This window comes from Dunckerocampus dactyliophorus, chromosome 13 (genome assembly GCF_027744805.1).
Source record: "Dunckerocampus dactyliophorus isolate RoL2022-P2 chromosome 13, RoL_Ddac_1.1, whole genome shotgun sequence".
Taxonomy (NCBI): domain Eukaryota; kingdom Metazoa; phylum Chordata; class Actinopteri; order Syngnathiformes; family Syngnathidae; genus Dunckerocampus; species Dunckerocampus dactyliophorus.
This window is the reverse complement of record NC_072831.1, coordinates 17,192,079-17,216,377: the sequence shown is the minus strand read 5'-3', so window position 1 is coordinate 17,216,377 and position 24,299 is coordinate 17,192,079. Positions and strand designations below refer to the sequence as shown.

Genomic DNA, 24,299 nt, shown 5'->3' with positions numbered 1-24,299 from the left:
TGAGCAAGTACACAGCTATAATAAACATCTACTCGTTAAGGTTAAGTTTGGGCTGAACAAGAGTGAAACAGGCTCTTCAGTCGCCTCCCCTCATTGCTGTGTTTACCAATAAGTCTTCAATAATGGTAAAAGTAATGTTACTGTAAGTGTTCATTCAACCATTTCATTCATCATTTCTATGTAAATGTATTTTGTTTTGTTTTTTGCACGCAAAACTATAATTTGATTAAAATTTTTTTATTCAGTTTTGGTACGTTTCAGTTGTCATCTAACTTTTTGGAACGAGTAAATGACAAAAGCCGAGGTTCCACTGTATGTGATCACCGGTAAAAAAGATATACCGAGTAGAAGACCAGCGACTTTTGCTCTGTATAATATGTTGCAGACCAGACAAATGACCTCCTGGATGGATTACTCCTGTCATGGCATGGTCATGTCTTTATGAGAGCAGAACAGGACAGACTATAAGGACAATAGCCCTGACCTTGTCCCTCTTGTCAGTTGCAGTGACAATCCCTTCAATCCCTCCAAGGGAACTGTCATTTTGCTTTAAGCTTATCAGAATTTAATGGTGAGGACTTATGCAGGGATTCCCCCTCAATTGTCTACAGAGCATGGGTGATTATGTCATCTCCTTTATCTATGCAAAAGTTACAAGATGAATACAGGCTACTATATATCTTAAATTATTTAAATACGCTAGCACAATCACATCATGCAACTTGAGGACTGCCATTTAATGGCAAATTGGAATCAATGCACAAAAAAAGTATAAATTTACAGTATATACATCCAATATATATGATTTTACTCTTTTTGGGAGGGGTAGGGCAGCTTAGAAGAGGAGAGGAGGGAGGAGGGGGAATAAGAGCCACTTTCTTATGTTAAGCAGGCGTGCGGCTGTCCTCTATTGTGTGACGTGAGGACTCTTTTCTCTGTCCAATTTGAGCATGCTTCAGTGGCCAGCCTGGCTCTGGCCCCCTGACGCATTATACAGAGCTGCAACAAAAGCGGGAGAATGTTGCCTTGTCCCTCAGTGTGCCCCCCTCATTGCTCCACTCTAGACTGCGATCCCTTGGCTCTCCTCCCGCTCCTTTACAGACCTACACACACACACACACACACACACACACACACACACACACACACAGGAAGGCCAGCCCACTCTGGGCCCCTGGCCGACTTGTCAGTCTAACGGAGCGCGACAGACGTCAATCCTTAATTAATCACGAATACACGGCAGGGGCTCAAAACATTATTTAACGATATTGAAAACATTCTAATAAGCTTGTCGCACTGCCAAGGCGCAATAGAAACCCAGCCAGGAGGGCAGATACACACGCACACACATACTTGTATCCAAAATACCCCCTACCCACACTTTTATCCTGTTCTTTGTTTTTTTGTGGTGGTGGGAGGACTCCATTCATCTTCACTCAGCATCGTTTGGAAGGAATTGGTGCTAGGCCAGATTTAAAAATGAAAACAGGACTAAATCAACTTGAAGATGCCAAAACACTGTAAAATTCTTCAACATCATAACTGACATTAAAAGAAAGAGGGGCTTGTGTGCTCATAATATATATCCTCAAGCTCCTTTTCAATATGGAATATGGACAAAAATATTGGGACACCTGGCTATTACACCTACAGGAGGAAAATATAGTCCATCTCACTTTTGCAGCTTTATAAGACTAACAAGACCTGGTAGTGTGTTTGTGGAAATGTGTGACGTCAGACACAAATGGTGGATGACAAGAACTGAACCACAATCTCCATTTGTTTTTGTCAGAGCTCAGTGTGGGCCTGTCAAGTTCTTCTACAACAAACTCATCCAACCATGCCTTTCTTGACATCTATTTGTGAACCAGAATTAACTTTTGCCAGAACAAAGTTTGAGAAAATTTTACAAAATGTCTTGGAAAGTTGAATAATTGATTTTCCGGAATCATTTAGGGGACTTAACCCCTGACTCATTAAAAAAATTGTTGAAGAGCAGAATTTTGGGAATATAATGTACCTGCCATGTTTTTATAGAAAACAGCTGGTCTGAACTACATCTAATTTCTTGTTTGGTAAACAACAAACCACAGTAAACCTAACTATGACAATACTGGCATCTCTCAAGTATTTTTTTCTCAAAACCGAAATACAGCACTTGGGTTTGGCTGGTGCAAAGTGTCGCGATGAACTAAATTCCTGCAACTGTGGTGCCATCTGTTGGTCATACCTGATCATCACTAGTGAAGCCCTTGTGCAAGATGTGATAGAGGTGCACCAGGAAGTCGCTGTTGGGGAGGACATCTTGGTGCCTGGTCATCATTTCACAGATCAACTTATAGGCCTGCAGTTTGCCTGCTTTGTATTCTGCTGGGAGCATGGTGGCCTTTGTGTGAGAGACAGGGAGCAGCGGAAGGATTAATGAATGTAAAACTTTGATATGGCTATACATACACAGTAAATACATTGATTCATTTTGTATGCCGCTTAAGGGTCGCGGAGGTATGCTGGAGCCTAGCCCAGCTGACGGGCTGGCGGGGTACACCCTGGACTGGTCGCCAGCCAATTGTCGAGCACATTTAGACAAACAACTTTTCACACTCACATTCATAGCTATTGACAATTTAGAATCACCAGTTAACCTAACATGCATGATTTTGGACTGTGGGAGGAAACCGGAGTACCTGGAGAAAACACACGCACGCACGGGCAGGGCATGCAAACTCCACACAGAGATGCCCAACGTAGATTCAAACCCAGATCTTCCAATAAATACATTTAGCCTTAATCCTGTCACAAATAGTCCATAAATCAATTCACTATTTCAGTTGTTCAAGATACATTTTACTCATTTCCCCCCCCCCAATCAACTTCAGACAGCATGTCAATGTAAATTTTTCATTATAGACAGATTATTTTCATTTATAAATGTTGATAGTGGTACAGTAATCCCGTGTATATCATTGTTAATTGGTTCCAGACCTGACTGTGATAAGTGAATTTCCACAAAGTAGGAGTCCATATTTATAAATGGAATATTTTTGTAGTTAGAGCATAGAAAAAATATTTCCGACCTTCTAAATACGTTATTATTAGAACCCCCTACACATGAAATAACCCCTATAGTTACCTTTACAGTAGTAATACCCAATATAGTAGACAAATTCAGAGTAAATTAGACATTTAAAACATAAATAATAGTTACTGATTGTAATAATGTAATAATAAATGTCTTCACTATGGGACCTGATAGAGAGATGCACAGGAAGTGACGTTGGGGATTCACAGTTGCGTTTCAGCTGTGCATGGGTAATGGCCACAAAAGCCATTACTGTGTTTTTATTAGCATTGCTATTTTTTAGGGATTATTGTACCTGTTGTGAGATAATTAAAACCTGCAATAAAGCCTGTAGTTCCGGTGATCAGGTCTGATCCTTGTCTCACCAGGCATTACCGTAACATTACTGACGACCAGTGACCAGTGTAGAATACTACATATCATTCAGAGCATCTTTGAATGAGTCTTCTGAATGTCTTATATGAGTATTTTAGCTCTTTGAGGCATTTTTATGCACGGAAATGCTTCATTTAGGCAAAATATACACAATACTTGCTTCCATATGCGTGTTTTGAGTAATAATAGCCATATTCAGCTACGAAACAGCATGATTTATGAATATATTTTAGAAAAACCGTGATAGACTGAAGCCGCGAAATTCGAACCGCAAAGTGGTGAGGGATGACTGTGTTGTTTATACCCTGAAGAGCCATGAGGCGAGCATACGGAGGGGAGGGATGAAAGCAGGCTGGGGAGGAGAAGTTTGGTTGTCCACACTGATTCCAAGGTTGTCTCGGATCTGTGAGCACATATTTAACATTGAGTAGGTGAAACAAGCAGCACAATTTTCAATGAAATGTTGTTGTACATGACAGAGTGCGTATCCATGTACCTTGGCCAGTTTTTGCCAGAGCTCATACAGATAGGAAAAGACCTTGGCATGGATTTTGGGGCATTGGATGTTGTTGACATCTCCAAGTATACCTAAAATCCTCCTCCACAGGACAAAGGCGGAATCGGCATGCCATCCTGTCAGGGTCCCACCAGCAATTATGCTGACATCATCAGCCAGGCACTCGCTACTGTCTACATTGTCAAAGAGAAGAAGGAAAGCAGGAAAGAAAAGTTTGGATTTTATAAACTCCAACTAGTAGCAAACGTACATTATATGTAGCTGTGAATGTCAGAGAGTGAACCAAAAGGTTTATCAATGAGACGTAGGATACAGTCAACAAGTGATGAAGGGCTTTCAGAGAAGCAGTTCTGTTTGTTTGTACATTTTTGTTATACAAAAATCAAGGTAGCCATTTTGTCACTAGGTGATTCAATATTTCTCCACAGAAGTGCTGAACTGTGAAAGGCTTTAGTAAAACATTCATGGTAGCATGCAGCAGCCAAATGAGTTCTGTTGGATTTGCAGGAGGACAGCACCCCTTAGTGGCCAACAGAGGCATGAAAAAGGCAAAGGGATATTTGTTGGCTGGAGTATGAAATTGATCACGTGAGTGTGGCGCATCTCAGGAGACACTGCAGTAATTTATGTAGCGTGATTAATCCAAGGTTAGTTGTTTCAGTGAAATAACTTCAATGAGAAAAATGTGCAATGTAAAGAGGGGAAGTCAATGTAATGCTGAACAATGGAGAGAATAGAGGAGTCAGTGATGAGTAGAAGCTATGGAGAAATACCCAAGTGGTGTGGCATATGTAAGACAGACTGATGCATGTTGTCGTCCAGAGGGTAATCCTGCGGGCACTCAGTGTGCACCATGAGGGCTGGGGAGGCGGGGGGGTTCTGAGGATAGTGGTAGTGGTTGAGGTGTTCGGGTGGGGGTGTAGAGTGGGGAGGGAAAGCACACTCAGGACCTATGAACAAGGGATAGGGATAAAATTGGGGTTGGGGAGGGGAGCAGAGTGACAAAGACAGAACTTTATGATGATCACAACACAGACAAAAAAAAAAATCACGCACAATTGTGTCTGTATGTGTGTGTGCTTGGGTCACAGGGTCGAGGGGGCTCACTGAGCAAAATACTACTTTGCTCGCAAAACCCAGTTGTTACGTAGCAACTGTACAGCATCCACCCTCAGAAAATCATCCATTTTCTATGCCTTTTATCCTCATTAGGGTCACGGGGGTATGCTAGAGCCTATCCCAGCTGACTTATGGGCGCCAGCCAATTGCAGGGCACACACACATACATATACATATATATATATATATATATACACATATACATATATATATACATATATATATATATATATATACACATATACATATATATATATATATATACATATATATATATATACATATATATATATATATATATATATATATACATATATATATATATATATATATATATACATATACATACATATATACATATATACATATATATATATATATATATACATATAGATATATATACATATACACATATATATACATATATATATATATATATATATATATATATATATATATATATACACACACACACATATATATATATATACACACATATATATATATATATACACACATATATATGTATATATATGTATACACACACACACACACACACACACCATTCACACTCACATTCATATCTATTGATAATTTTGAGTCGCCTATTAACCTAACGTGGTTTTGGAATGTGGGAGGAAACCGAAGTACCCGGAGAAAACCCACACACGCACGGGGAGAACATGCAAACTGATTCCCAAGTGGAGATTTGAACCCAGATCTTCCCGATCTCCTGACTGTGTGGCCACCATGCTAACCACTCGGCCACCGTGCGGCCCCAGAAAATCATCTATGGTAACCAAAAAAAATAAAAAATAAAAAAAGTGAAGTTGTGTCTGTGTGAACCCTTTTTTTTTTATTCCTCACCTGCTAGAGCTTCATGGTGACTAAGCAGCAGACTCCCCTGGCTCTGTGGGTCAGCAATCACATCCATATGGGTTGACTGCGTGGACTGACTATCAGCCTCCTCCTCAAAGGCCTGCCAGGTAACCTCTGCTTCGTTGAGGTAGCCGTTGGATGTCTCGCTACTTATACTCTCGCCTGAGAAGGATAGTCAGCATGAGTTGTGCTTGAAATTGAGTACTTCAGTTAAGAGTTAACTTATAGATATACAGTATATAGACAAAAGCATCCAGACACACAATCAAGTAATAAATCAATTGAGAGTTGCACTAGACCTCCTGATTGTTAATTTTTCATCTTGTCAAGAGCTCTTGACCTCTGTTTTCCATTCCTACGTACATGATTGTGCACTAGTCCACAAAGTAAGGTCCATAAAGACATGAATTTGTAGTGGAAAAACTTGCACAGAACCCTGACCTCAACCCCATCAAAAAACTTGTGTCCCAAAGCCCCCTCTCTCTCTGCCAACATCAATGACATCTGACCTCACACATCTTTGTGGATGAATGGACAAAAATAGCCAGAGAAACACTCCCAACATCTTGTGGCAAATCTTACCAGAAGAGTGGTTACAGTTGCAAAAAGGGGATCAACTACAGTATATTTTTACGTCCTGTAGCGGTGGTGGCCAAATACTTTTGTCTGTATAATGTATCAGATGTAAAACACATTACTAAAGACTTCATTCTGACTTTTCTCTCTGAGCTTTGCTCTTGTGTACTGCTGGTAACCATAAGAATTATCTTCTGTATCAGGGGGACTGCTGCTTCGCCGGATCAGGATCTATGAGCAGAAGAAGATAAATAAACATTTATGTTTATAAATTATTTTTTGTTGACCATTATTTAAGACCCGCGACTCTCGAGTAAGAAGAGTATAGAAAATGGATGGATGGATGGCATTTTGTAACACTAAAAGAGAGGACAAGCCACTCACCATTGGGGGTTCACTGTTCTCTCTTCTGTCCTCAGAGGTTCTGCTGTCAGAACCACAGGAAGTAGGCGAGTTCTCTCTCTTTTGGGCTGAAAAGTGTAAAAAGATTCAAATAAATATCATAATATACTGCATGCTATAATATAACAGTAATACGATGCATTTAAAACTGTATGATTTTGTCTTCCATGCTTCAATCAACCTATTTACATTATTATATTATTTGTCGATGCAGTGCATCAGAACTGATCAGTGATTTGTGTGTTTTTTTTTTCTTTCATAGAGCAATGTATGTAAATCACACATCACACTTCTCATTATAATGCGATTCTACACATTTGAAAACGAGAACCACAATATATACATTGGTGAAAAAGTGCTTGCCCCGTTCCCGATTCCTTATTTTTTTTGCACGTTTGTCACACTTACATTTTTCAAAATTCCTCCACAGCGCTGTAAGAGCCTCATTGCAAGTTAAAGCAAATGCTTGATTGCAGTCGTTGCTGCTAAGGGTGGTCTAACCAGTTATTGGGGGCAATCACCTTTTCCCTACAGGACCATGTATGTTTGGATTTTTTTTCTCCCTTAATAATAAAAAGTTTCATTGAAAAACTGTATTTTGTGTTCAGTGGTGTTGTCATTGACTACAGTAATATTTAAATCTGTTTGATGATCTGAAACATTTAAGTGTGACAAACACGCAAAAAAAAAAAAAGAAATCAGGAACAGGGCAAACAATTTTTCACACCACTGTATATACTCTGTCGCCAAAGTTATCAGAAATGCTTGATTTCAGTTGTTGCTACTAAAGTGGGCACAACCAGGTATTAAGTTTAGGGAGCAATCACTTTTTTCACACACGACCATGTAGGTTTTGATTTTTCGCCCTTAATAATAACTTTCATTTAAAAACTGCACTTTGTGTTCAGTTGCTTTGTCATTGACTAATATTTACATTTGTTTGATGATTTGAAACATTTAAGGGTGACAAACATGCAAAAAATATGAAATCAGGAGGAGGGGCAAACATTTTTTCACATCACTGTACATACAGACAAATACGACACGTTCTCTGAACCTTTAATTTAAAGTTAAGGTGCAGTTAAAACTTTTTGCTGTGTTCAATCATCACTACATTATAAAAACATGTAAAAAGTTAACTGTACAATGTTAAAGGTGGCAAATAAAACCTTGCACCTTGCAGTCGTGATGATTCTACACCAAATATTTAGATTTCAATACATAATTAACTTAAAAGCATTTTATTCACATGGAGTAATTTGGCTCCATAACATAAGGCGTTCAAAGCGCTTCCAACGCTAATTAACGCACGTGATGCTGGTAGACACAAAAGGTACCATTGTTATTGGATTTTGATAGTTCCTGCACTTTGTCAACATTATCTGTATAGCGGAAATTGTGTGCATATTTTGCAAACAGCAGATCAATAATGACATCCACTGCAAATCATTACAAAGAATGCAATTGCAGTTAATATCAGAGCCACTCAATAAAACTGATATTTGTGTCAAGTTTTGTGTCCTTTTTTCTCTGCAATAGCCAGGATTAAATCATCATTCAAGAAAAAAATAAAGGTTATCATCACTATACCTCAATAATGTAACAGTCTTAAGGAATTTTCATTTCCTACAATTTCAAAACATACATAGAATAGAAAATCCTTGTAAATATCTTCACAGGTTCATAGATGTAATGTAAAACAATAATAGTGTACCTAGACAAGCGTGGTCATTATTGGAAAATACATTCACATCATATGTATTTTGTACCTTGTAAGGTGTCAGAGAGTTGCTGGGTTATGTCTGAGGTGCTGCTGCTCCGTGGGAGTGGTCCATCTCCTCCTCCTAGCTCCTCCCCACATTCTGAAAGCTGACACTCCTCTACATCTGGTGAACAGAGCATAAGAAAGCATGTAAATGAGGCAAATGCAACATGATGAAACAAAATGTATAAAAATCATTACTTGGAAATGCAGTTAGCAAAATTAGAGCATGCACACATGCAGTGGGAATGTAGACATCTCATTCCAAGTTATTCATTCCAGGAAAGTCTGTGGAAAAGCTCAATGCTCCCTGCACCAAGTAGTGGCATAGCAGAAAAAAGATGGCTTATGATGGGACAGCAACAGGTGGATGAAAAAAGTAAGGGTGGATGTCACAAACACACCAACACACTCAGCTCTCAGAATACACTTTACCTGAGAGTCTGTGAGAGCAAGCAGAGTTACCAGAAGAGACACCAGGCAAGAAAGAGCTCACAGTGTGGAGCAGCATAGGAACGCTTTTAGTAGTGGGCATAGCCTCGCATAGGTGAACACAGTTGCTGATGGACTGGCTTCGCTTAGCTTCCATCAGAGAAAGAGGGTGGAAAAGAAAAGAATAAAAGAGAATAAAGATAGCATCCAATAATAACGGAGTACAATATACAGAAAAAGGTTTAACTGACATCATGAATGAATTCCTCGAGAGGAATGGGAAATATACTGTACTTCTAAATGCAAACATGTCACAACCAAATGTAAACCATGATGGGGGAAAAAGTAAAATATGCGCACTTGTCTGAATTGTATGTATACAGTTAAGGCATTTTTATTTAAAGTGATTTTTGATTTGTTGAATGTGCATCTTATTGCTAGAAATGACACATAGAAGTGGCAACTATAAGATGTTTTGTTAAAAAGGTGCTGTCCCTCTTCGACTTCAAACTACAATTTCTTTCCAACCAAAAAAAATATAACACCACCACCGGTTAGCATATTTAAAGCAATGGTGATTTAACCCTTTAGTTTTTTTCAGTTTTGATGTTACTATTTGAAAAGGTTGTAGCTTGAAAATGGTTAGAGTTAAAGGCATACTGTATCACCCAATGTTTGATATATCTAATTTGCATATTATGACATCACCAGGCTCAGAATTTGTCAGATCCCTGTCTCCACGATACCAGCTCAACAAAATGTCTGATCCACTTGTCGAACAAACCCAGCCATCATCATCATCATCACTTACAGCGGGATCTTCAACACCACTGCTGCCTCAACCGCGATTATATACTATTATTACATAGATAGATATAAATTATCTATCTATTATGCCTGTGAATATTACCATTCATCCAGGTCATTGTATTCTCAGGTCTTATCTATTTTTTGCCGAGGACTCTCCTGCGGACACTACCAGGTATGCCGCTACTCCCAGGTTGTTGTTGTTTTTACATTCCCGCTACCCCCTCACAATTAGCGGTGTTTTGACAACCCACCACATCCCCTCCTGCATTTGTTGAAACATTTAAGTGTTAAAAAAAACCCAAAACAACAAAACAGGAAGAGGACAAACACTTTTTCACACCACTGCATGCACATGTCTGTCACATGTACACGTACACAAAAGCAGTCTCAGAGAAGTGATTAACAATTTTGGGTCATTGTGTGGTTATGATACAACAAACAACAAACATAATGTGCGTGTGTGTTACATAGGCCGTGGCTTGCAATGTTGGAGCAGGAAGAGGGTTGGTTTATAATGCTCGTAGCACATTTGAAAATTAGCGCCTCCCATGCAGTACCTCCCCAAGGCAGACAGCACCTTTAAGAGATACTAATTCCAATATTAACTTCCATCCATTTTCTCCCACTTATACTGTTTAGGGTTGCGTGAAGCTGGAGCCTATCCCATTTGACTTCGGGCGAAAGGTGGACTAAACCTTGGACTGGTCACCAATCATCACAGCGCAACAAGATAAAATATGAATTGCAATTTTCATTTTGACAGTAAATTTGAACATATCTTTGTCAATATAAGCATATCCTATGTCCTCAATTTACAGCTGATTACAATGTTTCTCCTTTAGAATTTTATAACTAATAATAAAAATATATAAAAAATAAAAACAATGAAAAGGGCACATATTTCTCGTGAATATGTTTTTTTTTAAACTGCTAACAGATTCCCACCGTGCTGCTGCCTTGAGAGATTACAAATTTGCTAAAGTCCAAACTGAGTTGGCTCCAGTTAACTGAAAGATCACCTTGATGAAATATCCTCTCATTATGAAGACCAGCACCAAACATTAAGCATTTGTATTTGCATGAGCGAGTGCAGGCAAGTTTTGACAGATGTCAATGATGAGGCATTGCCCTTGGATGTGGATGGTACTTCAGGCTTAATGTCAAAGTGAGCGATGAAAGGGGAGTCTTCTATTGTATGCTTTCAGTGCCCTTTAATTATGCCTTTCAGTGGGAGATACATTGCGTCTGCTACGGCGTGCAACTGTTTCCAATTCATGCATGTTAATGAGCATTAATTACACTCTTAATGAAACTATCAAAAAGTATGGTGCAATTAATGTGCGGACCTTCTTTGGAGCAGTAGAGAGAAGAGCTGTTGGTCCTTTGAAGATCAATGGGAGAGAAATCCAATTAGGCCCAAAGAAAGGGAAGAGAATTTGAAGCGGTTGTGTTTAATGTCTAGCAGTGCGTGTGCACAGAAGCAGACTAACTGAGCGAGGAACACTGCCCATTAGGATACACAGATGTGTCAGCACGTACACACACACACACACACACACACACACACACCCACACACACACCTATTTCGGTCTTCCATCTTCAGGTTCAAATGCTGTTCCTTGTTGAACAAGCTTGTCATTTCAGAGCATTAGGTGTAATTGTGGAAAGGAAAAAAGGATTGTCTGTCTTTTATCTTCCACAATGAGATTCGGTCTAGACCAAGAATTCATACAAGCGTGACAGGCATTTTAGCCAGTTACTCTTCTACCACGGCCTCAACTTATAATTAGCCTGCCACATCTCCATCAGATAAGAGTCGTTTGCTGTGTCTGGACTGAGCTAGTGACAATGGGAGTTTTAAGCCACTGTCAAGACGTGGAAATAGAGTCAAGAGGACAATGGGGGCCATCTGCTGGAGCTCTCTGTCAGTGGTGTTTGACCTTTCAGTGGCACCTGGGCTGGTGTATACATGGACCTGTCACATGGATCTCAATGCAGTCAATGCAATGGAGAGCCCCAGAAGCTTAGTGCCATCAGCTTATTACATGAAGGCAGAAAGAAAAAAAAATACACATAAAAGATCTATTATAAGGACTCCTGTGATCTTTTTGCAATTATACAGTGGGGGAATTATCTGTATTATTTGATCCCGTTCTGATTTTGTAGGTTTACCCATTAATTTCTCTAGTAGATTCATTTTAACAGATAGAGACTATAAACTATAGTAATTTACATTTGATTGAGTGAAATACATGTGGTCCCCGGGGTTACGGTGTTCTGAGTTTCCGTTTTGTAGTTGCATAGACTTAATTTTGGTCCATAAACACTGCACTCACTCAAGAACAAGTTTCAGCATGCGAAGCAAATGAATATGCTATGCACGCTGCAAGGATGTACTTTGCACTCGTCTTGAGTACAGCGGATGAATATAGTGTGTGCCTCATTTGAAGCTATACACAGGGTGAATAATGCTGCTTATTAATTAACTTTTTGCATTTCATTAATGTCTTCCAAGTGTAAGGCAGACTCTTCTGGTGGAAATACGCCATGGAAGACAAAAGCCATCACCGTAGAAGTGAAAATTAACATCATACCTCTGACAGCACATTAGGTACAAGTACTAAACGTTGGATTATCATGACCATCATGAAGGATAAAGATCGTAGCCTTCAGCATGTTAAAGCGTCTACTCCTATGAAAGCGACAGTAATAAGCAGCGTAGTGGACTTTATTAGTTCTCCTGCCTCGTCTACTTCCTCCTCCCAAAAAGCCACAGAGTAAAGGGAAGGAGTTGTTAAATTACATGGTTTTTCAATGAATTATTTTATTAAATCTTTTTCTTAGGGCTGTCAAATGATTAAAACATGTAAATTAATCAGTTTTGAAATTAATTGATCATGATTAATCACCATTTGCAATTATGTGTGAAATGTGCCCATTTGACTCTATTTTATGAACAGAAAGAAATGACAGGACAGGATTATACATATTTATATGCATTAGCAGCTCAAAATGAACTGAAAATTTAAATCAAGCTAGCAAAAGATAGTGCACATGTCTGAAAATGTATTTGCCTAGCACTAGTCTCCTTAATAGTATCAGAACATTTGAATCACACTTTAACCGTGTTATGAGCCATGATGGGTTGCGTTCAAAGACAACACGTAATTTAAGTTGAATTCACATATTTTGAGTGTAGATATATTTTCTGGGATCTCCGAGCATACTTAAATGCAGCAAATTGTAGTACTTAAACACCAAAAGTTACTTTAGTGGGTGAGAAGAATATTTTTCTTTGTCGTTTTGTTTACTTAGACCACACATGCATGCATAATAAAGTCATTGTCATGATGTTCGGAGTGTCCGTGAATGCCCCTCGCTGTTGTCTAGTCACAATGAGGAAGAGATCCGACTTACACAAAAACTCGACTGACATCACAGTGCAGAAATGGCACTCATACGTAACATGAGGACCACCTTTAAGTATTTGATCTTCAAGCAAAAGCGTACTTGTGTGGTCAGGCTGGGTGATATTGTCTAAAAGTCATATCCTGGTACTTTATGGCTAAATGGTCAAATATGATACACCGTATGTATATCCTGGTATAGTATCTACAGAAGTTGGAAAGTGTTCAAATTTAAGTCAAAAGAAAATATAAGAGGCATCCTTTCCATTCAACATTTGGCCCTAAAAAAATAAATGACTATATTTATTTATCTAAGGAATGTCAAACATGATAGATTAACATAATTGCTATTAATTATACTTTCATTTGTGAAGTTAGAGCAGGCATGTTCCCTGCTTGACTGGATGTCTTCCGTAATGTTGTTGTGATGGTGATGATTACATATACTGCCCTATTGTTGTCTCATCCAATATCCCCGCAACAAATATATTGTCACATCGTAAAAATAAACCACTCAGCCCTACTTGGTGGAGAAACAACAAATTAGACCGTTTGTAGGAGTAAACATCAAAATCAGCAGAGGATCATACAAGTATAATTACTTCCCCCACTGTTTAGTCATACTTGGGCCTAGCTTAATTAATATCGCTGTGAATGGGGGAATAAAATGCACCTTCATTTTAATTAGCTATTCATTTTAACACCCTACTTTGATTAAAGTGGAGAATACATATACCTCCAGCAGCAATAGCAGCAGCTTGTCATAGCGCGTATCCTTACCAGAAGCCTTCTGTCGGACAATGTTGCGGGCCTTCTCCACACCCGGAGCACCAGATGTGGTGGCAGAGCGAATTCTCATTGGTTCCTGAACTCCTGGCCCGCTCACGTCCCCTTGGTTTCTCCAACTTAGTGAGAAGGAACGTGCCACTGCTGCTGCCTTCTGGGAGTCCGGTATCACTCCTGCCATGGACAGCACAGCATGTGTTTGTTTGACAAAATGTGGAGGGTGATCCTATCTGGGTGCGGCAGTTTGTGTTCTTGTATCCTCCTGAGACCCCAAAAAATAAAGCTGCATTTTTTTTTTTTTGTCTTTGGTGAAAACGATACATTTTGGTGAGAAATGTTTATTTTTTTTATTTTAATGCAATATCCTTCACAGTGGACAACCGTATTTATTGCCAAATGAATAATTCTTTCATTCATCATATTCTCTACGTTTTTGATGAAAGAAACAAGAACTTCTTTCAATAAAACAAACAAAAGAACACATTATTTACAAGAGAAAGCAGTCTGTAGGGCTACTTGCCTATATTGTCTATATTCCATTTTTACAGTTATATTACCACTGGGGATGAAAAACATATTGAAAACCATTGCTTGAACTTAAACTTTCATGGTTTTGACATTATGCAATTTCATAGCACACCTTTTCAGTCATATTATGGATGTTACTGCAAGAAGCAGTTTTTCCTACTATTAGTTCTTCACGTTAGAAACATGCATCTCTGCATCATGCTGCATTTGTAGCAACAATCATTTCCATCACTTTATATGAAAAAGTAGTAGTGGTGAGTCCCCGTGTCAACCACAGAGGACATTGGATAGTGTGTGGGAGTTTTTTTTGTCAGTATCTTATGTTATTATCTTATGTAATAATATCTTATTTTGTAAAGTAACCAAAAGCACCTCCAACTATTGACTGCAGATTTGTTCTTAAAAACATCCACCCGATTTCTACCCTCAAAAACACCATAACTGGACCAATTTGATAACATACTTCTCTTGTGCCCACAAATCTACTGGCTAACGTTGCAACCATTTTAATGAAACAGATCTTCAATTGAACTGAACAAACTACAACAAATCATACAACTGAAAGACCCGCATCGCAGTGGTGACCGGTGTTGGTGTTCTTATTATTGTGGAGTGTTTGTCACTTGACGTAAAGCTGTGAAATGCTCGTCCCTTACAAAGAACACAAACGCATCGCTGGGTCTCAGGAGGATACAAGCACAGCAGCTTGTATAAACCTGTGATAAAGATGTAACTTTAGCACCCCCATGTGGTTGCTTTCCTCCCACAAGGAAAGTGGGAGGAGGACGCCACCCAAGACACTACACTGCCCGCAGGGCTCGCATCTACAGGAGGCAATAGTGCAAGCCACAGGTGATCGGCTTTTGTGATCAGCGTTTAAAAGGTATTTATCGGCATTAGCTCGATCACATGCTTTTTCACAGAAATCTTAGCATCCCTGGATTTATTCATTACCAGCAATTTTATTCAAATTCCACTTGGCATACTGCTAATACAGACAGACTTTTCTAATCAACGAGTTAAATTATTTTGTATCTTGTTTTGGACAGCAAAAGTATAACAGACGTCTGATGAGTGTCTTATCTATCAGAAAAAACATTGCTGGTGGCAAAAAAGGGTGACCAGCAACACTGTTTGCATGAAGTCCACTAAGGGCAAGGTTATTTTTAAACCTAAAAGATGCAATTATGGTTTAAAAAGTGAAAAATGTGGAAACAACTGCTTTGGTCTGCTCTCGTGACACACCTATAAGTATATGATTTTTAAATGATTAGCAAAAAGAACGGCTGCACGGTGGTCGAGTGATTAGCATGTTGGCCATCAGCAGGACATCGGGACATCTGTTTGGTGTCTGCCCTGTTCTCCCTGTGCGTGCATGGGTTTTCTCCGGGTAACATGCATGTTAGGTTAATTGGCGACTCTAAACTGTCCATAGGTGTGTGTGCCTGTGATTGGCTGGCGACCAGTCCAGGGTGTACACTGCCTCTCGCCCAAAGTCAGCTGGGATAGGCTCTCGCGACCTTAATGAGGATAAGCGGCATAGAAAATGGATGGATAGTGAAACAAACATTATGTAAATGTTACATTTCATGCTAATAATAATTATTCCACGGCTTGGGCATTAAAAGCCAAAAGCCAAATATTTGCCCAACCAAGCTTAATTTTATCAGACTGGGGGAAACTGTGATATTAAATGCTATTGTTTCGTACAAACAAATGTGAGAAAATAAGAAAACGTTTTGGATAAAACCTCTCCTAACAGAAAAGGCTTGCATTCAGCTAAATTCATTGTAAAGTCTATGAACTTCAATTTCAGTTCAGTTGCAAGAAGAAACAATCATACAGCTTAGAGAGGGTAAAAGGATGACAGATGACAGGGAAGTATGGGCACAAAATATGTTCTTTTTTTTTTTTGTATCAAATGGCCTCCTCACCACGTGCTCGCTGCTTCTTCTCCTTCTGTTCACTGAGTTTGTCCAGTGGCAAATTGGCCATGTCCAGGCCATAAACAGAGCGGGCCAGCACAGCTGTCAGGGAGTCCATGATGCTGGCCCACTCTGTCACCAGCTCTTCCCAGTACGTCAAGGATGACAACACTGTTAGCAGCTCATCCCACAGCTCCCGTGAGATGTATACGCAGAGGTTGGCTCGCACCCACGCTACAATGATGGTCTGAATGAAAAACAAGGACAAAGATGAATGGGTACATTTTTTACATTGGTGTTTATGACAGTCGTCAGTACTAGCATCTCTCCAACAGGTCTTTTTTCATTTGCAGTGACATTTCAACCATGACCCTACGGCCCCATATCAAGTTCTTAGAGAGCGAGCGTCTGCTGCCCTATAATTTTAAACCCACTTACTCCTCCTTTTAGTTACCGTCGTCCCTCGTTTATAGCAGTTAAATTAGTTCCAGACCCGACAGCACTAAATGCATTTTCGCGATACAGCATTCAAAGCTAACAAATGGAAATTTATAAATAGTTAAAGCATAGAAAACCTGTTTATGACTTTCTAAATACGTTTTTTAACATTATTAGAGCCCTGTAAACATGAAATAACACACCTATAGCCACTTTTACACTGCAGTTATTCATTGTTTACATCACACTGTGCAACTCATATCCTGAAGCGACTCGAGACCGCCACTAGCTAGCAAGCTAGAGAGCTGACAAGCTAGCAAGCTGGCAAGCAAATCAGTTGACCTCAAATTTATTTCTTGTAAACTTGAAAAGCCAAAAATTTTCCACTTCCACACGGAATTGTCCATCAAGTCAGACATGCCTTGGCTGACACTTATGCATTTTTAAAGTAATGCACTGTAAGGTCAAGTTTCATCAATGTTTTGTGTCATTATTGCCGCCTAGTGACCAGAATACTACATATCCATCCATCTTCTATGCCGCTTATCCTAACTAGTGTCACGTGCATGCTGGAGCCTTTCCCAGCTGACTTCGTGCGAGAGGCCAGTCAAGGGTACACCCTGGACTGGTCGCCAGCCGATCGCATGGCACATATAGACAGCAAACAACCATTTAACATGCAAACTCCACACAGAGATGCCCAATTGAGATTTGAACCCAGATACAAGTATTCCCGACTGACCCCCTGAATGTGTGGCCAACATGCTAACCACCAGACCACCGTGTGGCCCACTACATATCACTTGTATTTCAATATGTTTTGACTAATAATAGTCCATAGTCTACCACGAAACAGCAATCATTAATTAATTAACTTCTGAAAAACCACGGTACAGCGAGGGAGCGATAACCGAACTGCGATATTGTGAGGGACGACTGTACTTATAAAACATCTTGTGGTGCAATAAATGTTCTATTGTTATACTCCCCAAGTACATACCCGAAAAAGTATAGACGCCAAACTTTCAGCAAAGCTGTCTTTTCTTTGGTTTTCTGAAGGCCTCTTCATCACAGCTTCAGTGATTCTCAGTAGCACCTGCAACATCTGCTCCCTGCAGACAATGAAAAAGAACAAAGATTGAAGTGAGAGAGAAAATACACACTGGAGAGCCAGGAAGGGGAAAAAATGCCACTGACCATGTCTGTGAGTTCATTGTGTGCTCCATGATCATGTGCCGGTAGATGCTGAGCACACACTTGCAGACCTCGACTTGATTTTCCAGAAGCTTGGGTACATCCTGGCATGGCTCCAGGAGGAACACATTTGAAGAGTTGGTCAGGAACACCTACATGTGTAGACAGGGGACGTGGAAGCATGAGTACAGTCATAACTAATATGATTATTGCTGCTAATGTAAAACATGCCTCGGAGTATACGAGACACACCTGTAGTGTGGGCTGTATGCCTGCTTTGATGTCCCTGTTTTGCTCCTCAGTGAGGAAGCCTCGACTGATGGCACTGCTGAAAGAGTAAGTCCTCCCCCAGCTTGATGACCGCTTGTGGCCATGACTCTCCAATATCTGTTAAATGAAAAAAAGGCCACTCAACCTCTCAGACAAGATTAAGTATGAGACTTAAAGGGATAGTTCAGATTTTTGACATGAAGTTGTATGACATCCCCATCAGCAGTGTAGTGCATCAACAGTGACTTTCCCCTCACGTCGTCCCGTGAGCAGAGTTCTGGTCGGATTTCGGTGATGAGGAACGTAGCTCCGGTTAGTTGGTGGGGCCACTTAAGTAAAGAATTTGGCTTCTCAAAACAATGTGTTCAAAAGAGTAATACATTTGAATCACAAAAAATGCCTCCTTGAAAAAAAATCAGACCTCACAATCGCTCGACGTTACTTTCTCTCCCGTCGTATCACTGCGCGTCCATTGTTGTGTATGTGTTTACGTGCACGGATGCAACGAGAGAGGCTTGCATACACATACACAAAAATAGACGCATAGTGATAACACCGAGCGATTGTGAGGTCTGATTTTTTGGGCCCTGCGCCACATTTTGGACACCAATGTGTGTGCCAGGAAGGCGAGTGTGTCCAAGCTCTGCCTTCTTGGCAATGTTGGTCAGCTTACCGCTTTACAGCTTTCAGACGTGCATTGCACGGCGTTATGGAGGTGGGGCTCACTCCCGCGCGTCTGCTCGGTGAATGCTTCACCTTTGTTGATGACTTGTATTTAACGAATAAATGCATGATGAAAGAAACACTTAAATGGGCACCCTTACTTGCTAAATATGGCAACCATGTCTCTAAATTGTCAACACGGATCTCTTCTATGTCCAGTATAAGGCGCGTTATGAAACGGAGTTGGTGCTTGAAAGCTGGCGCTTAGCCAAATGCAATGAGCATCAATAGAATTGCTCGGTGATTAAAGGAACGGACAAGTCCAAACATCTACCTGGGTTGATCTGACAAATCTTTAAGTAAAATTGACCAAATACAAAATTACTCCAGCTTCTGTTTGGACATCAACAAGTAGCAAGTAGTTGTTTAATTCCGATGGAAATAACAGCCACACGTCACTCGCTGATGCTAATGCTGTGAACACCAAGGTAGGTTGGATTGCCAGGTGTGCCGAAAGGACTTCATGTGCGCTTCCAATAATGCCTTGCACCCTGCTACTTCCACATTACTGTATGATCATTCACAGTAGGGATGCCATAGTTCACAGTCTGATTTGACCTCTGGCTGCCCTGTTCTCACGACACAGATTTTCTCCAAATGAGAAATCTCGTCACGTTTTAATCTCGCAAGATCTCGCCACGTAATGATGCAGTACATCTGCATGTCATATTCTATTTTGAATGCATACTGATGTTCATCGAGTATCCATTGGTCCTTTTAAGTAAACAAATCCCTTACTTAAACTTAAGTTAGAGTCACGTTCATATAATAAAGAGACATTAAATGCATAATAGAACGTGGTTATTATCAGCAAGTGATGGCATTATACCAAAAACAATAGCCACACAATTTAGCAGTTCATTATTTTAAAAAAAGGAAATACAGACCCCCCAAAAATGTAACTCATTGGAAAATTACAAGACAGGTATGCATGTATAATGCTGAATTATATTAAATTAATTCTATAAAAATTACATTTGATCAATAGGATATTGTGTTTGATTGTCAAAATAAGGAATCTATGTTCATCAGTACCTGTGCTTGCATGTTGTTATTCTCTGCGCTAATAATCTGCTCAGTGCCGTCATCCACTTCATCCTCCTGTATAATTTTGTCAGGTTCTGTCATAAAGCTGGGCTTCTCCTGTAGTATCCATGTTCGGTACACTTTGATCACCTTCCTGGTTGCTGATGCCTCACAGGACGGTAACAAAAAAGCCTTGGGAGGGAACAACACAATTGTTACATGTGCTCAGACAATGTGGGACCCTTGCAACAAACGGCCAGCAGAGGGCAATACAATCCGTGCAATCATGATAGCCACCATGAAACAATTGAGAGCCAATGAAATGATACAGCTAATATTTAAGTAAATGATTAAGTAATTGTGTTAAATAAGAATCCCATTAAAAATCCCATCAACCTACCTGGTGGAAGACCTCGTTTACAAAATTCACATTGTCCCTGGTAGATAGTAGGATGGCATGCACCATGTCATAGACGTAGCGGTGCTCCTCCTCGATGCTACATAAACTTGAATCACTGGCCCGTCGGTCTGACAGCGTGCTGCTGTTGGAGTGGCTCTTCTCCGGCTCCCCGGCAGGTCCATTTGTATCACTGTCTAAAATCTTCTCCTTTTCCTTCTCCTGGCTGCTACTGCCTGCAGTTACAGTCTGGACACACCAAACATATTAAGATACACCATATAATACACCTATTGAATCACGCTCATCCTTATAAGCCACCCCTACATTCATTCATTCTCATCATTATTATAGAACAGTCCACATCATTCCGTTTCATCGTGCCCACCTGGATGAGTTTGGGAAGGACTTCAGTGCCATTCTTGGTGCTTTGAGCTGCCACAGCACTGCTGACATACTTCTTCTTCAGGAAGAAGGTGACTAGCCAAGTGATGAAGGCCACACGGGGTGCCAGGTACTGGTCCCTGGTGCAGAAGGTGCTCTCATTGTTCCTTGTCACTGGTACATACAAAGGTTTTGGTCTATGGTGTGGGAGGTCTGATTGGGAAAACAAAAGTGGAAAATAGTTGGGAAAAAAAACAGGGAACATGTAACTGTGAAGGTTTGACAAAAGACCATTACTGTGCTTACTATCCATCCATCCATTTTCTATACCGCTTTTCTTCATTAGGATCGCGGGGGTATGCTGGAGCCTATCCCAGCTGACTTCGGGCAAGAGGCGGGGTACACCCTGGACTGGTCGCCAGCCAATCGCAGCTGTGCTTAAACACTTTAACACTTATGCAATCTTGGGCAATGTCAACAGAGTTTTAAGGCCAACAGGGCCTTTAGCTCTGATTGTATCCCTTGGGATACATACAGCAGATCTTTTCAGTACCACTACCTTCAGTGAATAGGCTGTGGTGCCCTGCAGAAGTATTGCAACGGTGAGGTAAATTTCTTTATTTTTGCTGTAGACTGAAAACATTTGGGTTTGACGTCACCTTTTCAGTTATGGCAAATGACTTCTTGTCATCCCGTGGGAGTTTCCTGTGTAACGCTGCATCGAATCCACAATATGTTTGGTTCGTGTTAAAATTTCCCGGTTCTGTGCCACCCCGGGAAACTTGTGCATGACAAGTGTTGCACTCAGGTGCAATGTCTTTGTCGCACTTTAACAAAAAATACACATGGCCGACATCAACCCCACTCCATGCTTAACACGTTAGCATACGCTGTTGTGATCATGTGCACTATCTAAGGCCGCTGCTGGATAGAAGTGCTGGGGTGGAGTTGCAGACCGATTTTTTTGGGTGGATTGGGGTGTCCCCAATAACAAATAAGATAAATTAGATCACTAAAATGTATGAGACCAACCCCTGGAGGTTTGTAGCAATGTGCAAAAAGAATTGTGCAATCACGATCACATTCACACCTATGGGCAATTAAGAGTGCATGTTTTTGGAATGTGGGAAAACTGGAGTAACCACAGAAAATGAGAACACCAAACCACCTGATAAAGAACATTTATCAAGCATAGTTAGAGAAAACAAGGAAATATTTTATGTATGTAACTGCACACCACCTTACCTAATAACGGCTTGTAGAGATTTGTGAGCTTAGTGAATGAGGGGAATAGATGTGGAAGGTAGTACTTCTTGAACAGGCTGAAGAGAAACCTGAAGCCCGTCTCCTGGTTCTCTTTGTTCTTCCACTCTAAACTGGATGCCTGACAGGTAGACAGAAACAAAGACTGACAAGGTCAGGCTACAGCCAGTAGAGATTACTCCTTAGTCACTGTCTTGACAGTTCATTGTCGACCGATTGAAGGTAGTAAAAAAGCCTACTGAGGGAACATGGTGTGTGCCTTGTGCAAATGATATCAACAGACTCCAACTGTACACACTTAAAGGAAAACTGAACTCTTTTTGGAATTTTGCCAATCATCCGCAATCCTTATGAGAGACATGAACACAAGCCTTTCTCTTTTCTGTGCGTTCTAAAGATATAAAAACGGATAAAAAGAGACTGGTCATTACTGTACGTAATGGGACACACCTATGCCGGCTACTATGACCACCTCCAAAAACCTCCAACAAGGTTTTATGGTTTCGTATACATGCTGTAGCCATGTAGTAACAGGTACATTCATGAAAACATGTAATACTTACAGTATTTTGCAGTAATTTGGTTGTTTTAAGCATTATGGGAACTTCCTTCTTGGGCGCATTGATTTCACATAGCAACATAGAAATGAACGCCTACACATTAACTTTTCCAAACTCAAAGACAAAAACAGCAGCAGCAGTAGCGGCAGCTCCAATATGTAGCGTTACCTTTTGGTAGTGGCCTGAGGCACTGAGATCGCAACGCGTTATGGCAAGTGTGAGGTGAAGCTAGTCGCTAGCCGGCTAGTAGCTAGTTGGTGTGGTGTGGCAAGGTGTCAGTATGCCAGTAGTGTAGTTTGATCTGGTTTGGTTTGGTTTGGTTTAGTTTAGTTTATTTGAACATGAAGGTTCCAATGGAATACATCTCATGAATCATCCTTTCACAGTTCCATATGTCCAAAAGAAGTAGGAAGAAGCAAAGCTTATTTAATCCTACCCCCCATCCATTCCACATTTAGTACAGTACATATTGTTCACTTCCCACATTCCATATCATATTTTATATAATAGTGTCATAATAAATAATAAAAATAAAAAACAAGCATGACAGAACAATCGGTGTAATGATCAAGACTCTTCTGCCTTGTATTTAGTAAACATCAACTGTTTGTATTGTTTGTTTTTTTAATTTACTCATCTCCGTACATTGTTTGAGTTCCTTGCTTAATCCGTTCCATAATTTAATTCCACATAATGAAATGCTTTGGCGTTTTTGGGTAAGAAATTATTATTAACTTTATGCATTATTTTAGCAGTTTAGCTGTTTTTATATATTCAGAACGCAAAGAAAAGAGAAAGACATGTGTTTATGTGTCACCTAAGGATTGTGGATAATGGGCAGAATTCCAGAAAAAGTGCAGCTTTCCTTTAACAATTACCTGGACAACCATGAACTTGAGCAGGGTTTCAAGGATGTAACAAGTCTGGTCATCTGCTACCTTTTCGCCGACCACAGCAGGAACAAGGGGGGTGATCTCTTCAGGCACCACCTTGGCTGCTCAGATTGCAAGTGTTAAGAGTCACATCATCACCAGTGAGTGGTACAGTTTACTGCAATAACCGTGCATGAAGCTTTATGCAAGCCCCTATGTATTTTCTCAGCTCACCATCAGGGGGGTTAGAGAAGGGGTTGTATATGATGGTGTCAAGGGTGCAAGGCCCTCTGGATGAGGGCACTGCCGGGAAACCTGGCACCAGACAGGCAAAGATAAGAAACTGCTCCTCAGCACAGTTGTCTCTCAGGGCCTGCAGCCATAGCAGGAAGAGACGGATCCCCTCACATCGGATCTAAATTGGGAAAGGGATAGGGCGATTAGTGTGGGTAGGCAAAATTTTATGCAAAAGAGGAACCACACCAAGGAGATGTGTTTTATATACTAAAAGAGGCCAGACAGATCAGAAAGCTGTGGAATCTGGTCTCAAATGCAATGATTTTGCAAGTAACAG

At 40.3% G+C, this 24,299-nt stretch overlaps 1 protein-coding gene across 9 annotated transcripts in view; it reads right to left on the bottom strand.

The window, feature by feature from the left end:
- ralgapa2 (Ral GTPase activating protein catalytic subunit alpha 2) overlaps positions 1 to 24,299 on the bottom strand; it is a 122,197-nt gene that overhangs the window by 67,837 nt on the left and 30,061 nt on the right. For 7 of the 9 annotated variants that reach the window (XM_054796881.1, XM_054796883.1, XM_054796882.1 and 4 more), the window contains exons 6-25: positions 23,960 to 24,140; positions 23,732 to 23,847; positions 22,276 to 22,414; positions 21,035 to 21,243; positions 20,650 to 20,895; positions 20,259 to 20,441; positions 18,483 to 18,617; positions 18,234 to 18,382; positions 18,037 to 18,148; positions 16,608 to 16,845; positions 14,140 to 14,319; positions 9,145 to 9,291; positions 8,717 to 8,833; positions 6,930 to 7,015; positions 6,686 to 6,776; positions 5,958 to 6,131; positions 4,745 to 4,921; positions 3,951 to 4,144; positions 3,759 to 3,857; positions 2,231 to 2,386 (exon numbers count right to left, since the gene is read on the bottom strand). In XM_054796881.1, the coding sequence (XP_054652856.1) occupies positions 2,231 to 2,386; positions 3,759 to 3,857; positions 3,951 to 4,144; positions 4,745 to 4,921; positions 5,958 to 6,131; positions 6,686 to 6,776; positions 6,930 to 7,015; positions 8,717 to 8,833; positions 9,145 to 9,291; positions 14,140 to 14,319; positions 16,608 to 16,845; positions 18,037 to 18,148; positions 18,234 to 18,382; positions 18,483 to 18,617; positions 20,259 to 20,441; positions 20,650 to 20,895; positions 21,035 to 21,243; positions 22,276 to 22,414; positions 23,732 to 23,847; positions 23,960 to 24,140 (3,129 nt within the window). The remainder of the gene's footprint in view (positions 1 to 2,230; positions 2,387 to 3,758; positions 3,858 to 3,950; positions 4,145 to 4,744; positions 4,922 to 5,957; positions 6,132 to 6,685; positions 6,777 to 6,929; positions 7,016 to 8,716; positions 8,834 to 9,144; positions 9,292 to 14,139; positions 14,320 to 16,607; positions 16,846 to 18,036; positions 18,149 to 18,233; positions 18,383 to 18,482; positions 18,618 to 20,258; positions 20,442 to 20,649; positions 20,896 to 21,034; positions 21,244 to 22,275; positions 22,415 to 23,731; positions 23,848 to 23,959; positions 24,141 to 24,299) is intronic. The other 2 variants (XM_054796886.1, XM_054796884.1) reach the window with 2 other exon arrangements.